The sequence below is a fragment of the Prosopis cineraria genome, unplaced genomic scaffold (genome assembly GCF_029017545.1).
Source record: "Prosopis cineraria cultivar Desert tree isolate PC_DT_omini unplaced genomic scaffold, ASM2901754v1 PC178, whole genome shotgun sequence".
Lineage (NCBI taxonomy): Eukaryota > Viridiplantae > Streptophyta > Magnoliopsida > Fabales > Fabaceae > Prosopis > Prosopis cineraria.
Genome location: NW_026555505.1, coordinates 16,101 through 34,815, shown reverse-complemented (window position 1 = coordinate 34,815; position 18,715 = coordinate 16,101). Strand labels below are relative to the sequence as shown.

At 35.2% G+C, this 18,715-nt stretch overlaps 3 protein-coding genes across 5 annotated transcripts; 1 reads left to right on the top strand and 2 right to left on the bottom strand.

Moving 5' to 3' along the window:
- The first annotated feature begins 578 nt into the window (after positions 1-578).
- LOC129295732 (E3 ubiquitin-protein ligase HAKAI homolog) lies at positions 579-4,817 on the top strand. 3 transcript variants are annotated; one of them, XM_054934278.1, is made up of 5 exons: positions 579-656; positions 1,347-1,677; positions 1,943-2,098; positions 2,849-2,986; positions 3,489-4,817. In XM_054934278.1, exons 3-5 carry the CDS (start codon positions 2,046-2,048, stop codon positions 3,847-3,849), a joined length of 552 nt encoding a protein of 183 aa, XP_054790253.1. In that variant the 5' UTR covers positions 579-656; positions 1,347-1,677; positions 1,943-2,045; the 3' UTR covers positions 3,850-4,817. The 3 variants fall into 3 exon arrangements, with proteins under 3 accessions (XP_054790253.1, XP_054790252.1, XP_054790254.1); XM_054934277.1 differs by having other exon boundaries at positions 585-1,677; XM_054934279.1 differs by lacking the exon at positions 1,943-2,098 and having other exon boundaries at positions 585-1,677.
- Positions 4,818-6,239: 1,422 nt separating this feature from the next.
- On the bottom strand, positions 6,240-10,384 carry LOC129295728 (ataxin-3 homolog). Its single transcript, XM_054934273.1, has 2 exons — positions 10,023-10,384; positions 6,240-7,181 (listed from the first exon to the last, which is right to left on the bottom strand). The coding sequence occupies exons 1-2, from the start codon at positions 10,263-10,265 to the stop codon at positions 6,444-6,446; spliced, it is 981 nt and encodes a 326-aa protein (XP_054790248.1). The 5' UTR covers positions 10,266-10,384; the 3' UTR covers positions 6,240-6,443.
- A 1,775-nt stretch (positions 10,385-12,159) lies between these two features.
- Positions 12,160-18,451, bottom strand: LOC129295727 (OVARIAN TUMOR DOMAIN-containing deubiquitinating enzyme 3-like). The gene is made up of 8 exons (XM_054934272.1): positions 18,263-18,451; positions 17,992-18,142; positions 17,690-17,777; positions 16,538-16,601; positions 16,216-16,321; positions 16,016-16,070; positions 15,367-15,420; positions 12,160-12,415 (listed from the first exon to the last, which is right to left on the bottom strand). The coding sequence occupies exons 1-8, from the start codon at positions 18,297-18,299 to the stop codon at positions 12,272-12,274; spliced, it is 699 nt and encodes a 232-aa protein (XP_054790247.1). The 5' UTR covers positions 18,300-18,451; the 3' UTR covers positions 12,160-12,271.
- Positions 18,452-18,715: the final 264 nt, after the last annotated feature.

Genomic DNA, 18,715 nt, shown 5'->3' with positions numbered 1-18,715 from the left:
GGTGTCTAGTTGATCTATAGGTTAATTAAAATATATAAGTCACACAAAGCATATCTAATACAATGTCTTTAGGTACACAACACGATGTTCATCGATTTTTAACATAACGTTCTTGAATTTTTAATATAATGTCCACGCGTGTCCACATATGGACATTCAATTAAAAATACATGAATATCATATTATACATTCATGGACATGATATTGTATATTGTCTATGTCATTTGTAAATTTTATTAAACCTATTGATCAATTAAACACATATGCATATTGTGTTGAGAATTTATGAACATTGTAATGTGTATTCATAAATATTGTGTTATACATGATTTGAATTTTTAAATCACACAAGAAAAAATTGTACTTTCTCTTTTAAAAAAAATTATAACAAGGACTTTGTACTTATAATGTAATATCAGAATGTATTAAACCTGTAGCGCAATTTGTTTTTGTTTTCAAAGCCCTTAATACGATTCTCCCTGAGTATAACACTACTAAATAAAATGATGAAAAAAATTCTGTTATAAATATATAAACCTTCACTCGAAGTCGAAGAAATAAATCAAATAAACCGCAGCCTCCATTTCAAGGATTTCCCAAATCCATCGCTTTCGGTGTTATGTCATTTTCAAGTACTCTCGCAATCGTTGTTTGAGGTGTGTCAAGCGAGGCAGAGAAATCTCACTCGTCTTCCAATCTTCTTGGTGCAAGTGAAAGATTTTTCTTAACGTTTCATTGGCTTGGAAAACCGGTCTCCTCTTTGAATCTTCCCGCATCCCATTCCCCTGTTTTTTTTTTTTTTCTTGGCACTCGCTCGCTGAGATACATAGCACTATTACTATGTACTGGATATTGCTTTCCTGGTTTTATTTCCCCTAGTGTGCGTTGTATTGCTTACCAAAATACATGTTAAAATGATAAAACATCTAAACACATTGTTCGAATTTCCTATGATTACCGAATTAGCTTATGCAGATGCTTTTGTTTATGAAATTTGGATAACTTGACAGTGGAGACTGTGCGTAGGTTGGATAGTTCTCGTGGAATATTTTCTGGAGTCTGGACGATATGTTTTCAAGATGTTGAGTCTCCTAACAATCGAAATGGTGTTTGGTTAGATCAATGAGATGGGTGTTCTGCTGTCCTTTAATCATTATGTAAAAAAAAAAGTTCAAAGATGTTATTGTGAAATAGCATTTCTTGTTTCTTTGATTAAGTTTGGATATCGTGGAATATTTGCTGGAAGATGATACTATATTTTCTGGATTTTCTTACAGTCAGAATGCTACTTTGGTTATCGTGGAATAATTCTATTTCTACTTGCTTATCTTTTTTCCTTTTTGTAGCTATATTTGCAGTTTGAAGGAACTTGTCTTTCTGTTTGCCTTTAGAGACGTGGAGAGTTGTGGGAAGTAGTTATTGAATATACTTCAAATTCGGCTTAGCAAGCTACCAGCCTCAGAAGGTTCAGCAGGGGTGAGGTCCTCACCTGTTGAGACTGCAATTGCATGTCCCGACCATCTCGTCCTGGCTGACCTGCCTGTAGCAGAGGGCATTGGTGCAGCCACTGCCACTTCCCTTATTAAGACTTTAGGACGGAGGTCCCGCCGTCAGCTTGGCAAGAGAGTTGATCTCTGTGTTCGTTGTGATTTCCCCATAGCTATATATGGACGATTGGTAAGTACTTTAACATTTTCACCCCTGTTTTGATGTTTTTAATTTTATTGAGCTTTTTGCTTCATAGAATCTTTATGGTCATTGATAAAATCGGCACTTAACATGGTTGCCTTTCAACTCTCTTCAGGCCTAGTTTTGTTCTTTGGCCTGCTCTCAGACTCCATCTTCTCTAAAAAATTAATGGGAGCAAATGGAATTCTAAAAATAGAGCATTCTAGCTTAATAGTTATTTGAAACTGTCTTCATTCTCTCTATTAATATGCAGCTGAATCACAGGAAAGACTGAGGTGTTATGAGATGTGTTATGCTTATATCCGTAAATACAAAGAATCTCATTCTTACTCACACCAAATTCTCTAGCGTCAACAATGCATAAAAGTGTACTCCCTCCGATCCACTTTATTGATCACCTTCTAGAAAGGTGAAGTGGTCCACTTTATAAGTCTTATATTGATAGTGATATTTTGTTGTAAATGAAATATTTAAACTGCCCTAAAAAAGTAAGAGAGATAGAAACAAAAAAAAAATTATATAGTTTTACTTTTTGAGGGTTATATCTGTAATTTTACTAAATTTTATTCTTTGTATTTTTGTTGTGTTGGTATTAATGAGATTGGTAAAAATAATTTATAAATAGAACTAGAGAGAGTATGATAAATTGACCTGTCATTTGAACAACTATATGAAGTGTATGTCTGATGTTAACAGTTGATTGATGCATGATTGAAAATGGGGACAGGAGTGTCATGAATGGGATATCTATAAACTACTAGAATCCTGTGCTTGTTTGGGCTCGCCACTTCTGTTTCATGTACATGTTTTATAACTAAAACATTCAAGTGAACATTTCACATTGTTTCTTTTTCCTGCTCTTCATTCTGTGTTGAGTTTTCTATGATAGAGTATGGTTGGTTCACTTTTAATGCATTCCTGTGCCAATCTATTTGGTGTATTTTTAATCTAGATAATCATATGGCTATGTGATATTACACTTATGACCTACCAGTTTTACACTTTGAATGGCATTGGGACATCTGTAGCTCTGAAATACATTTGTTTTATGTTTTAGTTTTTGTGTATAGCTCTGAATCTGATATGCACCTCATCAATGGTATTATTGTATCCATGATTAATGTTCAGCTTCACTTTCTTTGTTTGGGGTGTTTTGCAGGGAGGGTAAATGGGATGAATGTATGCTTCTTACATTATTTGACGTTGGCTTGCTACAACTGACATCTTGTGGCTTTGCAGAGCCTTGTGAGCATGCCTTCTGCTTTGATTGTGCTAGAAGTGATTTAATGTGCTGCCTGTAAGAATATTTCTTATCTCCTGATCTTCATATAGGAAAGCAATGGACACCGGGCTTTTTGTTTAGGAAGATTTTAGTTTCCAGCTCAACTCAGATAGTCTTCCAAAGTCTTCCGCATGTACAACAGCTTTGGCTTTCGAGTCCTAATTCGAATGCCTTTGATTTCAGGATGGAATTTTACTATTAAGCTGTATGGTTCAATGGGCTGCATAAATGCAAAAGGGGGTCTGGGTTCTATTACCTGTTATACTAATCTTTGATTTGATATTATATCCATGAATTTGATGTGGTTTTTAAGTATTTATCCAATTTAATTTCATAATAGTACATTCTTAAAAACTTTTACATGTCATTTTGCAACAATGTGGCTTGGAATGTTAAAAAATAGTGGACAAGGATTATATTTTGTTTATTCATTTTTTATCGGCAATTTGCTTTGAGGTCCGTGAGATATATCTATCACAGTATAATAAATAGAACGACTTTTTCCTCCTTGGAGCAGGTGTGATGAACGAATCCAGAAGATTCAGGCCATCAAAATGATGGAAGGAATTTTTGTTTGCGCTGCTCCTCATTGTCTCAAGTCTTTCTTGAAGAAGACTGAATTTGAATCTCACATTCAAGACAACCATTCTGATCTTCTTCAGCCCAATGCAGATAGAGAAGAAGGAAATGAGTCAGAGGCACAGAGTTTTAGGCAATCTACAGCATCAGACACCGCTGTTCAAGGTTCCCAGAGGCCAGTTTTTTCTCCTGGTTCAAAGTCGCAGCTTCATCATTGGAAAGACAAAAGTCGTCAACAGCCAATGAGAGAGCAATCCCCTTCAAGGCCAATTCAACAGCCAAAGCCACCTTTTTTTTGATCAAGCACTGAATCCTTCTTCAGATCCCCAATCATCAGGCAACCCTGGAGCTATTTCAACAGGACTTCCATCCACAGAGTTTTGACATGCGGCACCCCCGACGTGAACCCTCCCATCTCGTTGAGAGAGAGCAAGGAGTTAATCCAATTCCTGATTATCAATCCTTGCATTCTGTCAAGCCACCCAATGTTGCCATGCAAGCTAACCTAATGCATTGCCGAAACCTCCCATAGCATTTAGTATCCACCTTAACCACATGAGGGAGCTCAGCCCCTTTTATTCTACATCCTATGACATGCCTAGGCAGAACTGATCTTCTGAAATAGGTTTAAATCAGGGTTCATTACTGGGATACCCACCAGGTCCTGTCAGTGGCCCAAACTTTCCAGCAAATTATCTTCAGTTCTGGAACGCAAGAATTACTGTTGTGCCTTTTGATAAGCTCAGGTTGGCATGATTATTGATCCAAGGGATGCTAAAGGGAGATAGGCGTGACGGTCAATGCCCCACAGGATCTCGTTTGTGGCCTCTGAAATAGAAGTACTTTACTTTACATGTTTGATGGGCTTGGACTTCATTGAACGTGGTTTTGGGTAGCAGCGTGAAACTCTGATGTGCATGGACAACCACAACACGATTAACAAGGGTCCCAATCATCAGTTGCCTGTATTACGGTATCTTCTCATAGAAAGTGCAGACTTCAGGGTGATTCCTATTTTAGTGTTTTAGACTTGAAAGGGTAATATTTTGAGCTGTCCGATATAAATTTCAGTTGTCTTTGTATAGTTTCTTACTCATTGAATTTTTAAGTCCTTCAATAGGCGTCCGGTGACTAAAATTTTTTCCCTCAAAATATGGAGAAGTAATTGAGAACGGTTTGGCATCGACTCTATGTTCTAGTTGCTATGGCTTCTTGTTTTAGGATTCTTTCAGGGTTTCGGTGATTTGATATCGCCCATGATATTTATCTATGAATCTTACTCATATTTCGTGAAGTATTGGAACAGTATAAAGCCTCATTGCAAATTAGCAAAACAAGACCACCTGTCCATCACAACAAAATCATCTGCATTAGTTGGCTACAAACATTTTCCAGAATATGACAAACACAGACCGTTGGAACTTGGACGAACAAACTAATTCTTTGACGAGTAATATTGTCAGGCGAGAAGATGGGGAGAAGGTTCAGTGGGTGGAGGAAAGCAAGAAGAGAATCGTGGTGCACCTGGAAAGTGTTACTTTGAAAACTGAATCTCTGAAAAACGATGAGAAGTTGATGCAGTGATGATAATATAAATGTAAACAAGTGAAATTTAAAAAACAAAAAAACAAAAAACCGACGCGGCGTTAACGAATTTCACATTCGTATACTTTATGTAGTTAATACATAGTTATACTTTGTTTAAGAACATACGTATAATTTGTATTTTTTTTATTTGATATTACCACATAAATTAATTTAAATATTGAAATTGATGTACATTTTATGATTTAAGAATGCTATATAAATAAATTCTCGCATGCATTAAATGAAGTTTAAGATGAATTGTATCAACTCATAAGTTATTATTTAATTTACTATAAATTTATATTTGAAAAAATTACAACAAAATCCCTTTGAATTATATAAATAATTTTTGTCTCTTAAATTGTTATAATTCCATTAAAGTTTTTAAGAACTTTTATGTCAATAAATTTCAAATTAAAAAGACCATTTAATAAGCTCCAATCATAACATTTACTTGAAAAATAAGAATTTTTGTTTTATGAATAATAAGAGTTGAATAAAAAATAACTTGTCAAATATAATTTTTGTTATTAAAAAATAAATATCAATCACAACATTTACTTGAAGAATAATAACTTTTATTCTGTGAATCACAAAAATTGAATAAAAAATTACAATTTGTCAAGTATAATTTTTATTATTAAATAATAAGTTCTCAAAATAAAAAACCATACTCACAACTTTTGTTCATAAAAATTAAATAAAAAATCATAATTTGCGAATTAGGATAACATGATCTTTTCGTTTTAAAAATTATTAACATAAAAGTCTCTAAAAATTTTAATAAAATTATAATATTTTGAGAAACTATATCATCATTTATATAATTCAGAAAATTTTATTGCCATTCTCCCATTATATTTTAAATCTTTTCGGCTAGTTGGACCTGGACTGGGCCGACGGCCGACCCATCCTGCCGAAGGAAAAAAGGTCTTGCAGCCATGCCAATGCTCCAACGTTCTCCAGTCCCCGTCTTCCCTTAATCACACCGGTTCTAGTAACAAAAGGCTTGCCATCTCCTTGTTCAATTCCCTAAGTAATCTAATTGGAGTTCCTCGGGCATTATGATTTCTAAGAACAGAAAAATGCAGCAACATGGCACTGAAAAACAAAAGTATATAATATATTCAGCTTAACTCATTATCCTGTGAAAAAGTTGTACGGTTGTCCATTGCCATCAAACTTACATACTGCACAGAATCTTGATTTTGAGGCTATGATGTATGTTTCGACCAACTAAAACTGGTATATATTAATGTCCTCGATGATGGAAAATAGCCTTCCAGGGAACAGGTGCAATCTTTTCTCATACACTATTTTCTTTAGTATTCTGGTTTTCATCTTGAGGGACGCTAGCAGCAGAGCTCACTTCTAGGTTGTTTAGATCATGTACATCAGAAGAAGCTTCAGTAGTTTTCATTCTCTTGTTGCAATGATCATTTGGAGCGGTATCGGCTTCGGTAGTTGTCACTACTTTACTAATTTGATTATCATTTTGAGGAATGCGGGCTTCAGCACTGGCCACAGCTGGTGAAGGATCCACCAGGCTAGCTGCTATTGCCGCCTTCAAATCCTCATCTTCCGTGTCTGAAAACATTTCTGCCTTTCCGAATGAAAGGAATTGATCAGGATGGTGTTGGGACTCGTTAATTCTTTGGCGAGGAGCCTGTATCGAGTTGCAGGATTTATTTATCCTTTCAGCATCTTCAGGTGACAGCCACTGTCCAAAACCATTTGAAGCTTCAGATGAGGATATTGGAAATTCTTTCGGGAAGTTTCCTCTCACCAGGAATATGCTCCATCCAAAGCCTTTCAAGGAGTCAAGATAGGCTGAGAGGTAGAACTTAGACAGGTGCTGTGGCGCTGCATAGAGACTGTCAAAATTATACCATTCTCCATTCACTTTGCGTATACAAAACCAATGGTTTTGCAAATGACAAATAAATGCATTTTCCAGTCCAGGATCAATCTGAGCAGGCTCAGCAACTGGAGAGTCCAGGGGGATGACTTGCAGATCCCAAACTTCCAAAGCTTTCTGCAAAACCTACAGGAAAGACCTTGCATCATTAAGTAAACCATAAAAAGGCACGGCAAAAAGTGACATTAAATTATATAATTGAAGGGAACAAATATTTCATCTAACAAAATTCTAATACTTTCAACATCTTACAATATAATAATAACAATAATAATAACGATTAATTGATGACATCATATATAGAATTGAAGGGAACAAACATTTCCTCTGACAAAATTCAAATATTTTCAACATCTTACGAAAAAATAAATCAAGGATTAATTGATGGCATCATATAAACTTGATCTGGCTTCAACAGACAAGAGCCTACAAGACATTTAATGGAAATCCATAGATTAACTTATGCGCATATATTAATTAAACAATTATAAGAGAAGGACTGCAATCGGGCTGGGCATCAAATCAGTAACCATTCTCATTTAACATATATCTGCAACTCAGTTCAATCGACCTAACATGGCTTCAGCATGTTAAATTTCAGGTTTCGCCAATCATGCTAGTATAAAAGGCTTATTATATGAGCATTACAACTATATAAAATCCAATCAACTTATGGGACAAGTTAAGCGTTGTGTATATATCTTTTTCTAAACAGAAACATAGCAGTTATTTCTAATTTGGTGAACTTCCTCTTCCTATCTTAATATATTACAAATATCAGCGGATGCATGCATATCAATTTGCTTACTATTTTTTGCATTGTACCTACAAGGTTTATGAAATCATCAGCATAGATAAAGTATAAATGTACATTTATAAACAGACAATTAACTTTTTTTTTTAATGGATATGGAGAATAACGAAAGAGTTTGGTATGACGGAAGAGTTTTTAAATTGGCCTTGTTTGATATGACGGAAGAGTTTATAATGAAATCAGAATCGGAATCGGAATAAAATTGAGTTTTAAAAGTGTGTTGGGTATAAAGATGGAATTCTAATATAATATTAATTTATATATGTACTTAAAATAGGAAAAGACTAAATTTCCCTTTTTTTTAAAATTAAAAAGACCTATCTTGTTATAAATGGACAAAAAAGATGAGGATAGTGGGGTCTACAAATTGAATTCAAGGGAATTGAAGTAATTCCATGATCAATATGATAGAATTGGATTCTAGCATTTTTGGTGGAATTAAGATTCTTAGGAATTGCAACTCTTGCATACCAATCATGCTTAAATTAGAATTCCATCTTTGATTCCATTTTCACATTGCCAATTCAATGCTACCAAACATGGCCAAGTCAATTACAAAGGCAACAAAAACAGTAAAAAGGATCTCTCATCAACTACCACCACTAGATTAACTTGTTATCTCCCAAAGGTTTATTAGTCATTATATTAGAGAGAACAAAACAACATAAATCAGGGAACTAACTGAATAGTATCATTCTAAATTTGTAGAACATCTTAACTTACATACAGAAATAAATAATAACCTTTTGCTACTTTGGTACTTCCTATGGGTTTGTCACAGTGAAAAAGAAGATTGAATCGGAGAATTAATTAACAGCAACATAATTAAGGATTAAAAATAATAATAACGTATTACAATATTTTAGCAGAAAGATAAGAGGACCAAGTTGTCATAACTCATAAAAATGGCCAGCCCTAACAATTGGTGTTTTAATTCCCACATGCATAAATCTTAAACTTCTTGCTCAGCTTACCCATTAAAGTGCCAAAAATAAAGCTCAAAACTTGTACCACACAAGTTGACTTAGTCCTCAAGCTCCTGTTTGTATGATCATTAAATGAAGAAACATTTAGCCTAATGAAGTATTAAATAGCTAATAGAATTTCATATATCAAATATTCCCCTCAAGACCATCTTGCATATGATTATTAGACATGAGAATATAAAATTATCATCCAGCAACCAAAAGTTTCACGAAATAAACAGGGATATGATATAGTACTGTTCCAGTTTGTCATATATCATAGAACATTATCTATTTAAGATCTGTTATACAACATAATATTCCTTACTTCTATAGCCCCAGGGGGGGTGGGGAAGCCATATCTCATGCCCGTACCATGCCCATGCAACCTAAGCATCAAAAGGATCTAGGAATGCAAAATATAACCATGTTGATGCTGCTAGTTCACTTGTAAGCTGAAAAGGGCTCATACCAAAGTGTTCAAAACTCTTGCTCAACAAGTGCATGACCATCATAATACATATTTTATCTACACCAATCAGTTAAATGTATTGACTATCGAAATGCATTGAGCAACGCCCAAAAGTTTGCTCCAGGCAACAAAGAAAATTGAGAAAGGGATAAATAAACAAGAAAAAACCTCTGAATAAGATTGTAATTTAAACCTAGGTGCACCGAATTTCTTACTCATTCAGTTCCAAATGAATGAAATTCCTCCGGGTGAAACAAAGAAAGCAGTTATCAACTTATTATGCAATAAGGAACGCTCATTGATCATTCAAATAGACCATTAACCTATAGTTCTACGTCCACGGTCATTCATCAACTAAAGCACGACATACGCATGTAAATTCAAACGCGCTCAACCAACAATTAGTGCGCAATGATATATTATTCAGTCAAAACAAAAGAGACTTGCTACTTCCACTGGAACTGTTTGCTCAACAGATATTAATAAAGAGCCCTTTCTGAGACTTTTCCTAACAGCTTAAGATTTTCAATGAGTTGGAACTCGACAATTATACAATGCTTCCAGGAATCAGCATTTTAGTACGCAACACAACAACGATAAGTTGACCAAAGTGTTTCATCCTGTAATCATTTATATTCTGAGAAAGAGGTGAAAGGGGAAGAGAAAAGAATACACTTTGAAACTAAAAACTACAGAACAGAGGAAATTGAAGAAACCTGTATGCTAAAATCGCCATCCAAAGACACGTTGTGGGACTCCTCGGTGAGAAAATCGCCAGAGCAGACACCACCCTGGAGCATCATCTGACGCTCTTTGCGATCGAGATCGGATGCCAGAGCCGCCAAATCGAATTCAGAGAAGAATGGTCCCTGAAGCACTGTGTTGACGCAATGCATAGCGCAGAGCTTTGACTCTTGTACCTCATGGTACAACATTCCGCCATTGCTGGCCCCTTCCATAATTTACAACCTCTACCTCCGATTCGCGGAGAATGTAAATGACGCTAAAAGAATAAATTATAAAACCCTAGAATTTATATAGAGGATGCTTTTGTTGGAGTGCTTTGGGTAAGAAGACGAGGAGGGAAGAAATAGAGGAGTTAAAAGAAATGAACTGAAAAGTGAAAATATCGGGTTGCAGCTTCGGTTTCGGTTTCATTTTGCGGAGTTTTTCAGTCTTCACGCGTGGACGTTATCAGATGGGAGCGCGTGCCACTGCCACGTATTCCGAGAAGCGGTCGTGGATTTCGAGATTTAGATTTGGATTGGAAGCCCAAAACGATGCCACAATGACAGATTTGGGGGAATGACAATAAAGGTTTCTTTTTATTTTTTTTAATGAAGTCCCTCACAAACAATCGCATTAGAAAAATTTTACAGCATGTTATAACAAAAACAAAAAGAAAATTACAGCATTTAAGTCTTAAAGGACTTTAATAAAATTAAAATTAAAATTAATTTATATAAATGCTCTTCCTCTTCAAAAAAAAAAAAATCCTCCGCAACACTCATTAATGTCAGAGCCATTGTCATAGTGCAAAACGGAAATGAAACAAAAGGTTTCAAGTCTTTTTCAACTCCTGTTTTTTTAATTCCTATCAGACCTTCGTTGTAGTTGGCTTATGAGACTCGTGAGAATTACTTGCTTACTAACAGGATTAAGTTGGCTTATTATAATATATTTTATTATACATGATATATAGTAGTTTAAAACAATCATTTTATTATTCGTTTATACTAGAGGTAATGTAATTATTTAACTAGTTTTCTTTTCCCATCATCTCATTTTCGATCAACTAAAAATAAATTTCCTTGACAAATCATCATCCTTTTATCAAGTATCAAGTTTCATATTTTTACTTTCCAGTCAAGTCATTTCCCTCTAATATCCCACATTTACATTTTATGCCAAAGCCATCCATAGAGTTAAGAGAGAAACAAAAAGAAAAGGAAACTGGTGGGCAATGAGGAAACTGAGTCACATAAAACATAGTCAAATTTCTTTCTAAGTCAAATTTCTTTCTATAATACCTCACAGCTTGGTTGGGTTAGGTTTGATGTTGATGCTTCAGTTAAGAGATGAAGCCACTTGTGGAGGTTTAATATGAGATGATAACAAAATTGATTAAGGGTTTCCACAGTAAAATTAACCACTTATCATCACATCAACTGAGCCCATGAGTCTTTCAAATGGTCTAAAGCTTTTGTTGGATGCCATACTACCCAAAAAAAAAAAAAAAAAACAGAGAGAGTTCATTTTTATATCAATTCCAATGAAACAGTGATGCTCATCCGGAACATTTCTCCTGGTTATCATCTGATGGCCGATTCCATCAAATAAATTAGATATTTTCCTGTGCAAGATTGGAATATATCACCTAACTACATGCCTAGAAGAGCCCATTCTTGTGTTGATTGCACGGCACATAGGCCCACCACACAGACATTAATTTTATGATCATAGACAAAGCCACCGGCACCCCTAGACTGTAATTAATTATCTTTTGCTTTATGATTTGAGTAATGAGCTACGTGCTCGTCGGTAACCCCTCTTTTTTGTACGGATAAATTCCATACCCGTTGTACTAAAAAAATATATTTCTATAATGGCTCTAGATTTAAACCATTTATTTGAAATACCAAGTATGCCTACAATTAAACTTAACTACAACTTATATTTGTCATTGGATTCTTCAATTAAAACATGATAAATATTTAGCTTGTTTTAGTAGTATGATAAGTACAATTGTTTATAGTTATCTGAGATCCATACTTGTGTTTAATCGGAAGACATCATGAATGAAGAACACTAGTTAAGGTCAGAGAAGAGTCAAGGGCAAAGGGAACAAGAATATGACAATTCAAAGTGTTTCTATTACTGTTAAGGTCGAAGCCATTTGAAATCCTACGTTACAATATTAGAAAAGAAATAGTTCAAAATAAAATCTGACTCATGCACCCATTCCTTAACAGAGGAGATCATAGTGGTTCTTACCACTGTATAAGAGCCTCACAACTTTCTTTGGTTTCGAGTTCCTTGATTTCTTCTTAAACTCGCTCCCATACTCTGCAATGGGAATGAAACCAGATCCCAATCCACTCCCTCTATGCTGCATTTGATTTATAAGAAATGATATGTAAGTAGACAAATGATGAAATTAAAAATAGATGGGAGACTTATTTTTCTAAACTTTTCAATGATGGAGAGGATTCATCTAGTAACTTGGAGGATTTAGTAACTGGTGAAGGAGAACAAAATTTGTCATTCTATCGAAAAATACGTGATAAGGAGGTAAAGGAAGCTCTTAAGAAAATGGCAAATGGTAGAGCCAACGGACCTGATTGTATATCTATCGAAGCGTGGAAATGTTTAGGTGAAGAAGGGGTGAGATGGTTAACTAAGTTATTTAATGTGATTTTACGGTCCAAGAAAATGCCTGATGAGTGGAGGAGAAGTACATTAATTCCTATTTATAAAAATAAAGGAGATATTCAGAATTGTACTAACTATAGAGGGATTAAACTCATGAGCCACACAATGAAATTGTGGGAGAAAGTAATTGAGCACAGGTTGAGATTGGAGACAAGTATTTCTGAGAATCAATTTGGTTTTATGCCAGGTAGATCAACTATAGAGGCGATTTATCTACTAAGGGGATTAATGGAAAAGTATCGTTGTAAAGATAAAGATCTACACATGGTTTTTATTGATTTGGAAAAAGCTTATGACCGTATACTAAGAGAAGTGCTTTGGAAAGCGTTGGAAAAAAAGGGAGTACGGATTGCTTATATTAAAGCCATACAAGATATGTATGAGGGGGTAAAAACTAGTATAAGAACGCCTAGTAGTCAAACAAAGGATTTCCTATAAAGATTGGACTACATCAGGGATCATCTCTGAGTCCTTATTTGTTTAACTTGATTTTAAATGTTTTGACGGAACATATTCAAGAGGAAATCCCGAAATGTATGCTCTTCGCGGATGATATAGTTCTTATAGCAGAGACAAGAGAAGAGGTTAATTGCAAACTTGAGTTATGGAGGAGGACATTGGAGTCGAAAGGTTTTCGTCTGAGTAGAAGTAAGACGGAATATTTATATTGTAAATTTGGTAAAGGACTATTCGAAAATAATTTGGAAGTGAAATTGGGAGATCAAATTATACCTCAAGTGGAAAAGTTTAGATATTTGGGAGCCATTATTCAAAATGATGGCGAAATCAGTGGAGATATTTCACATAGAATTCAAGTTGGGTGGTTTAATTGGAGAAAAGCTAAAGGAGTTATTTGTGACCGTAAGGTGCCTAATAAACTTAAAGGAAAGTTTTATCGTACTGCTATCAGACCGGCAATGTTATATAGTAGTGAATGCTGGGCTCTAACGGGACAGCAAGAGCATAAAGTTGGAGTAGCAGAGATGAGAATGTTACGATGGATGTGCGGACATACACGTAAAGATAAAATTCGAAATGAGCACATACGCGAAAAAGTGAGGGTGGCACCTATTGAGGAAAAAATGGTAGAAAATCGGTTGTTGAAATGGTTTGGGCATGTACAAAGAAGACCAATGGAGGCACCAGTGAGAAGAGTGGAACATATAACTTTGAGTCCGATTAAGAGAGGTAGAGGAAGGCCTAAGAGAACACTCTTGGAAGTTGTTGAACGTGATCTCTTAATTAATAATATTTCTAAAAGCTTAATAAATGATAGAGCACAATGGCGTCTTGCAATCCATGTAGCCGACCCCACCTAGTGGGATAAAGGCTTGTTGTTGTTGTTGTTGTTGATATGTAAGTAGACAAAATCTTAAACCTACCAAACCAAAAATACTTGTTCCAAAATGCAGGAATTGTGGGTCTCTTGTAATTCGTTGAAGACTGATGGCAGTCACCTTGTCTCTAGTCTTTATTTACAGATTTATACTATTACTGAAGATACTGATAAACACAGAAAACAGTAGCATAAACTATCGGACAAACCATATATCATAATATAGATAAATGAAAAGGACCATTGACCTAAAAGATAACAATAGGACACTATTTCTGGCTTTTATAACCTGTTTTTTTACTGTAAATTGCTTCAGTCATCACTCTAGTTTTACCAGCAAAATATAATGGTCCTTGCTTGACTGTTTGAATGTATTCTTGAAACTCTGAATTTTAATACTAGTCTAGGTTATAGGTTGCTTTTGCCAATATTTCTCCAATTAAATTTGATTTTTACCTTAGTTGAAAATAAGCCCTGGAGTGAATGAGAATTTGAAAGCCCGAAGGTTCATCATCACTCAACTTTCCATTAAATGACGGAACAGTCCCAGTTAATATGTGTCAGAAACACATTATAAACACAAATGGTTGGTATGATGATGTCATTAAGTCATAAGTTATAATCCAGTCATACATCAGTACAAACCATATTGATATTATTACATAAGCTGGCCATGGGGTAGTATCACTCTCATTAGAAATGCCTCAGATTCCAATTAGCTTAGCTATTCATTCTGAGGTCGACAGTTTTCCAGCATGTTTATCTATTCATTCTTTGTACCCACAAAATGAAGATTTGATCCAATTAATCCCTCATTTCCTATGAGTGGATCTTGGCATTGCAGAAGTGATTAGCACGCCTTCATTTATCTGAGATGCAGTATTGTTCTTACACTCTCTTACAGGGAGGACAACAGGGTGGCAGACTACCTTGCAAAGCTTGGTCATAGTCTCCAAATGGTTTATCTCTTTTTGCTGCTCCACCCAATTCTTAATTTGGTGTGGTTTTAATTTCTTTTAGGTTCTTTTGAGTTTTTTGCTCTCCGTTTCCTTGGTACTGTTGTATTTTGTTTTTTCGCTTTGTTGAATGAAGCTCCCAGTATTATTCAAAAAAGTATTGTTCTTACACGGGTAACGGAAGTTACAGAACAAGAGTAAGGTGGCTAAGAAAAGTCCAGCGTGACTGAAAAAATGTGGAGAGGCAAGGTACATGCTAATTACAAGTTCTTCTTTCTCAGCTATAAAGAGATAACAATTGACTTACTTAGATCCTGAAAGTTATTTAAGACATACCTCATGCTCTGGTATGTAAACAATAATTGGCTGCTCACACAGCTTTGAGAGAACCTACCAGAATACGTACATAACATCAGTCAGTATCTGAATTTTAAATTAAGGAGTCAGTGCAATTAGGCAGTCAACATCTAAAAATGTGATGGTAAACTGTTTTTAGGTCCAGACAAAATTTTAATAACAAGTTCCCACCACAAAAACGACAACAAGCCTTATCCCACTAAACGATACCATCATACTCTATTATCAACCAAGCTTTGATGAATATTGTTAACTGGGAAGTCTCGTTCAACAATTTCCACAAGTGTTCCAAGCTTTGATGAATATTGTTCTTTTTGGCTTTCCTCTACCCCTCTTTACAAGATTGTAAGATTCAACGAAGTTTTATGTTGATTGTTGAAGGCCTAATACAACCCTCTTTCAACTAAATAAAGTAAAATAATATAACTTTCCTCTAATGTCTGACATTAACACAGTAAAATATGCATTTAAAATAATACTACTTTGGTTATTAAAATAGTGAAATATGCATTTAATTGTCTGCCAAAGTATAAGATGTATCTAATGTTGAAATCATTAAAGTGAGGGTTTGGCCCGGGGGGGGGGGAGGGAAGCTTCCAAGATATACAGAATAACCATAAAAACTAACCAGTAGCTCTGATTCTCCTCCCCAGAAATCAGGCCGCAAAATGCGTTGGCAGTAACTACAGAATAACAAAGTCAATTGTGTTGAGTACTTCTGCCACCAAGCACACAAAAGGAAAAATTCCATGATCTTCATTTCTGTTTTTTCTTGTCTTCTCGGTTAATGCTTCGAGAAGTTTCCAAAGAAAAAAATATTAAGCATACCGCTTTAGAGACTCATCAACTGTAATGGCAACCAGGGCATCTTCATATAAATTGCGTTCTCCTTTATTTTCACAGATAACTTCTCTCACAGCCAGTCTTAATTCATCTGTGCTATCACCAGCCAGGAGAGAGATTGGCCAAAGACCATAAGAAGGAAGAGAACAGAAGATGAGCAGATCAGGTTAATATCATGATTGTCTTAAAGTTAACCTTATGAACCAAAAAATAATTGGAGCTATTTCATGAAAATTCTGCTTTGAAATGGGCAAAAAGATCAATAAATTTTCCCCCTCTGCATGTCATTCAGTCTCTATCAGCATACCTGCATTTTCTCTCTCCTCACGTGGGCTAAGAGCAATTCCCTTGTCGCAAGCCATTCCTTTGACCTAAGTAACAGAAATTTAGGCCAAAAGATTGTATAAGTGTTGAGATCCAACTGAACTTACTTTCTATGATATAATGTCGTCAAATTTGCAAATACTTCAGGTAAAACAGAATGCCTCTGAGAGAATCCACATGATGGGATGCATTGATCCAAATTTAAAAAAAAAAAAAAAAAAGAGTATACAACTAAACTTAAAAATCAAAGGACTTGGAAACTTAACATATCAACAAGGATGCTAGAAAATGGGCTATGGTAATTTACTTGCTAGAGAAAATAAAGACCAACAAGGTAACAGATTATGATTTACAGCCTAATGTTCAACATTCAACTTTGAATTTTGATGGACTATTTGTCCAAGTCTGGTGCAATCATGTGTAATGACTAATGAGATGCACAATAGTGTAACAGAATACAAAAGTCAACCAGTTAACAACGTCAATATTAAAAGAAATTTGAACGATAGAAATTTAAAATGTCTGGAACAAGAGGGAAAGTATTCAGTTTCCAGTCTTGTTCAAAAGAAATAACAACCAGCAGCCCCGATATGAATGGATCTGGTACTATTATCCAAGTTAATTTGCATTCCATTTACTACCTGTCTTTGCAATTTTTCAATCATGACTGCCAAGAAGTCAGAATATTAAAGTTTGTACACTTCTCAGCTTGACCCCAACTTATTGAGCTCATATGCCCAACTCCATATCTGACAGGTTAAGAGCTGAGTTTCTTCGATAAAGTTTTTTTTTCCCGTTTTCCTGTTAGGATTTACAACTCACAAGCATTGGTAGAAATCTCTAAATGCAACTTGACAGTGAGCTGCCTAGCTAGTCAGTTGTCATTTTTACTTCAGATTTTGGCCTAAGGAACAAGGATAGGCCCATATATCTCATTATACAAGAAATTTGAAATGTCATGGGCAAGTAATAAAGTAACATCAAATTTATAGTCCATTAAAATATTTGAAGGTCAAGAGATCAATAAAGGCTAAATAATAAAAAGAAAATGTCAAATCCAATCAGTATAACTATAAACATTCCATTTACAAGAAACCACAGAGGAAATTAAAATAATAAGAAATAAAGATGATACCAGCGCACGAAATAGACACCGTCCATCCCCAGTAACCTTCACGACTGAGAAACGATCAACCTTCTTCATAGCAGGTGATAGTCCACCACTGTAAACAAATATCGAGAAGAATGCAGACTAATCAAAATTGCAGTATGCAAGCCTTATATTTAGGGGCATATAAGAGAAGAAACATCTGGGTCTTCAAAATCCAGAAAACGATGCTATCAACGAAACTGTAATCCATTTTTGAAACCCAATAAATCCAGACAAAGAAAACGCAGGCAAGAAAGAAACTTTGAATAAAGAAAAGGATCACTTACAGCGATGAGCCAATCCTTGCAAAGAACCGACTACTATTGTCTGCAAAGAAACTTGTCTTCCAGCCAGGAGCAATGGCTGAAATTGAAGGAAGTGGAAAAGAAACAAGCTCAAATTTAGCAGTCCCATTTCTCAGCTGCTCAAGAATAGCCTCTGTGGATGTCAAACAAAATAATGGACAATTGAAGTGCATTAGTAAGTAATAGCAGCGATTATGAGTTGCAGTTACTCCCAGCAAAAAATATAAAATATCGAAGAGATTTTTTAGATTACCATTCGAAAGCTTGTCGGCCATGAAGAGACTTTGCATAAGGACGAGACAACAGCTACGCAAGCAACAGCCAAAGGAAAGACTAAAGAGGGTGACGGGGAGAAAAATGGGCAGGTAACGAGAGTGCGAACTGAGGACTCCCTGATTACGAATTTTGAAGGCCACTTGTGAATAAAAAGATTCAGGGAAACATACAGGTGCAACAACACCTCAGATCTGCCAAAGACCCATTTACCATGTTTGTCACACCAAAAAAAAAAAAAAAAGACCCATTTACCATGGTTAACTAGCTACAACCAGTGCCTTCTACAGGTTGACCAATTTAAAAACTACAAATTAAGTAATAATAGTATAATTCATATAATTATAAGTATAACATGCAAGATGTGATTAAGAAAGAGATGAAGCATTACTTAACAAAAATTATTGTATTTGGCAAAAAAAATTACCAAGGA

What these genes read in the sequence shown, in the direction of transcription:
- LOC129295728 (XM_054934273.1), bottom strand. Translation starts at nt 10,265, where the DNA reads ATGGAAGGGGCCAGCAATGGCGGAATGTTGTACCATGAGGTACAAGAG. An exon ending in ATGGCGATTTTAGCATACAG is followed by an intron (nt 7,182 to 10,022) that starts GTTTCTTCAATT and finishes TCTTTCCTGTAG; the next exon opens with GTTTTGCAGAAAGCTTTGGA.
- LOC129295727 (XM_054934272.1), bottom strand. Translation starts at nt 18,299, where the DNA reads ATGCAAAGTCTCTTCATGGCCGACAAGCTTTCGAATG. An exon ending in TGAGGAGAGAGAAAATGCAG is followed by an intron (nt 16,322 to 16,537) that starts GTATGCTGATAG and finishes GTGATAGCACAG; the next exon opens with ATGAATTAAGACTGGCTGTG. An exon ending in TTTACATACCAGAGCATGAG is followed by an intron (nt 12,416 to 15,366) that starts GTATGTCTTAAA and finishes AATCAAATGCAG; the next exon opens with CATAGAGGGAGTGGATTGGG.
- LOC129295732 (XM_054934278.1), top strand. Translation starts at nt 2,046, where the DNA reads ATGCATAAAAGTGTACTCCCTCCGATCCACTTTATTGATCACCTTCTA. An exon ending in ATTGATCACCTTCTAGAAAG is followed by an intron (nt 2,099 to 2,848) that starts GTGAAGTGGTCC and finishes GGTGTTTTGCAG; the next exon opens with GGAGGGTAAATGGGATGAAT. An exon ending in AGTGATTTAATGTGCTGCCT is followed by an intron (nt 2,987 to 3,488) that starts GTAAGAATATTT and finishes TCCTTGGAGCAG; the next exon opens with GTGTGATGAACGAATCCAGA.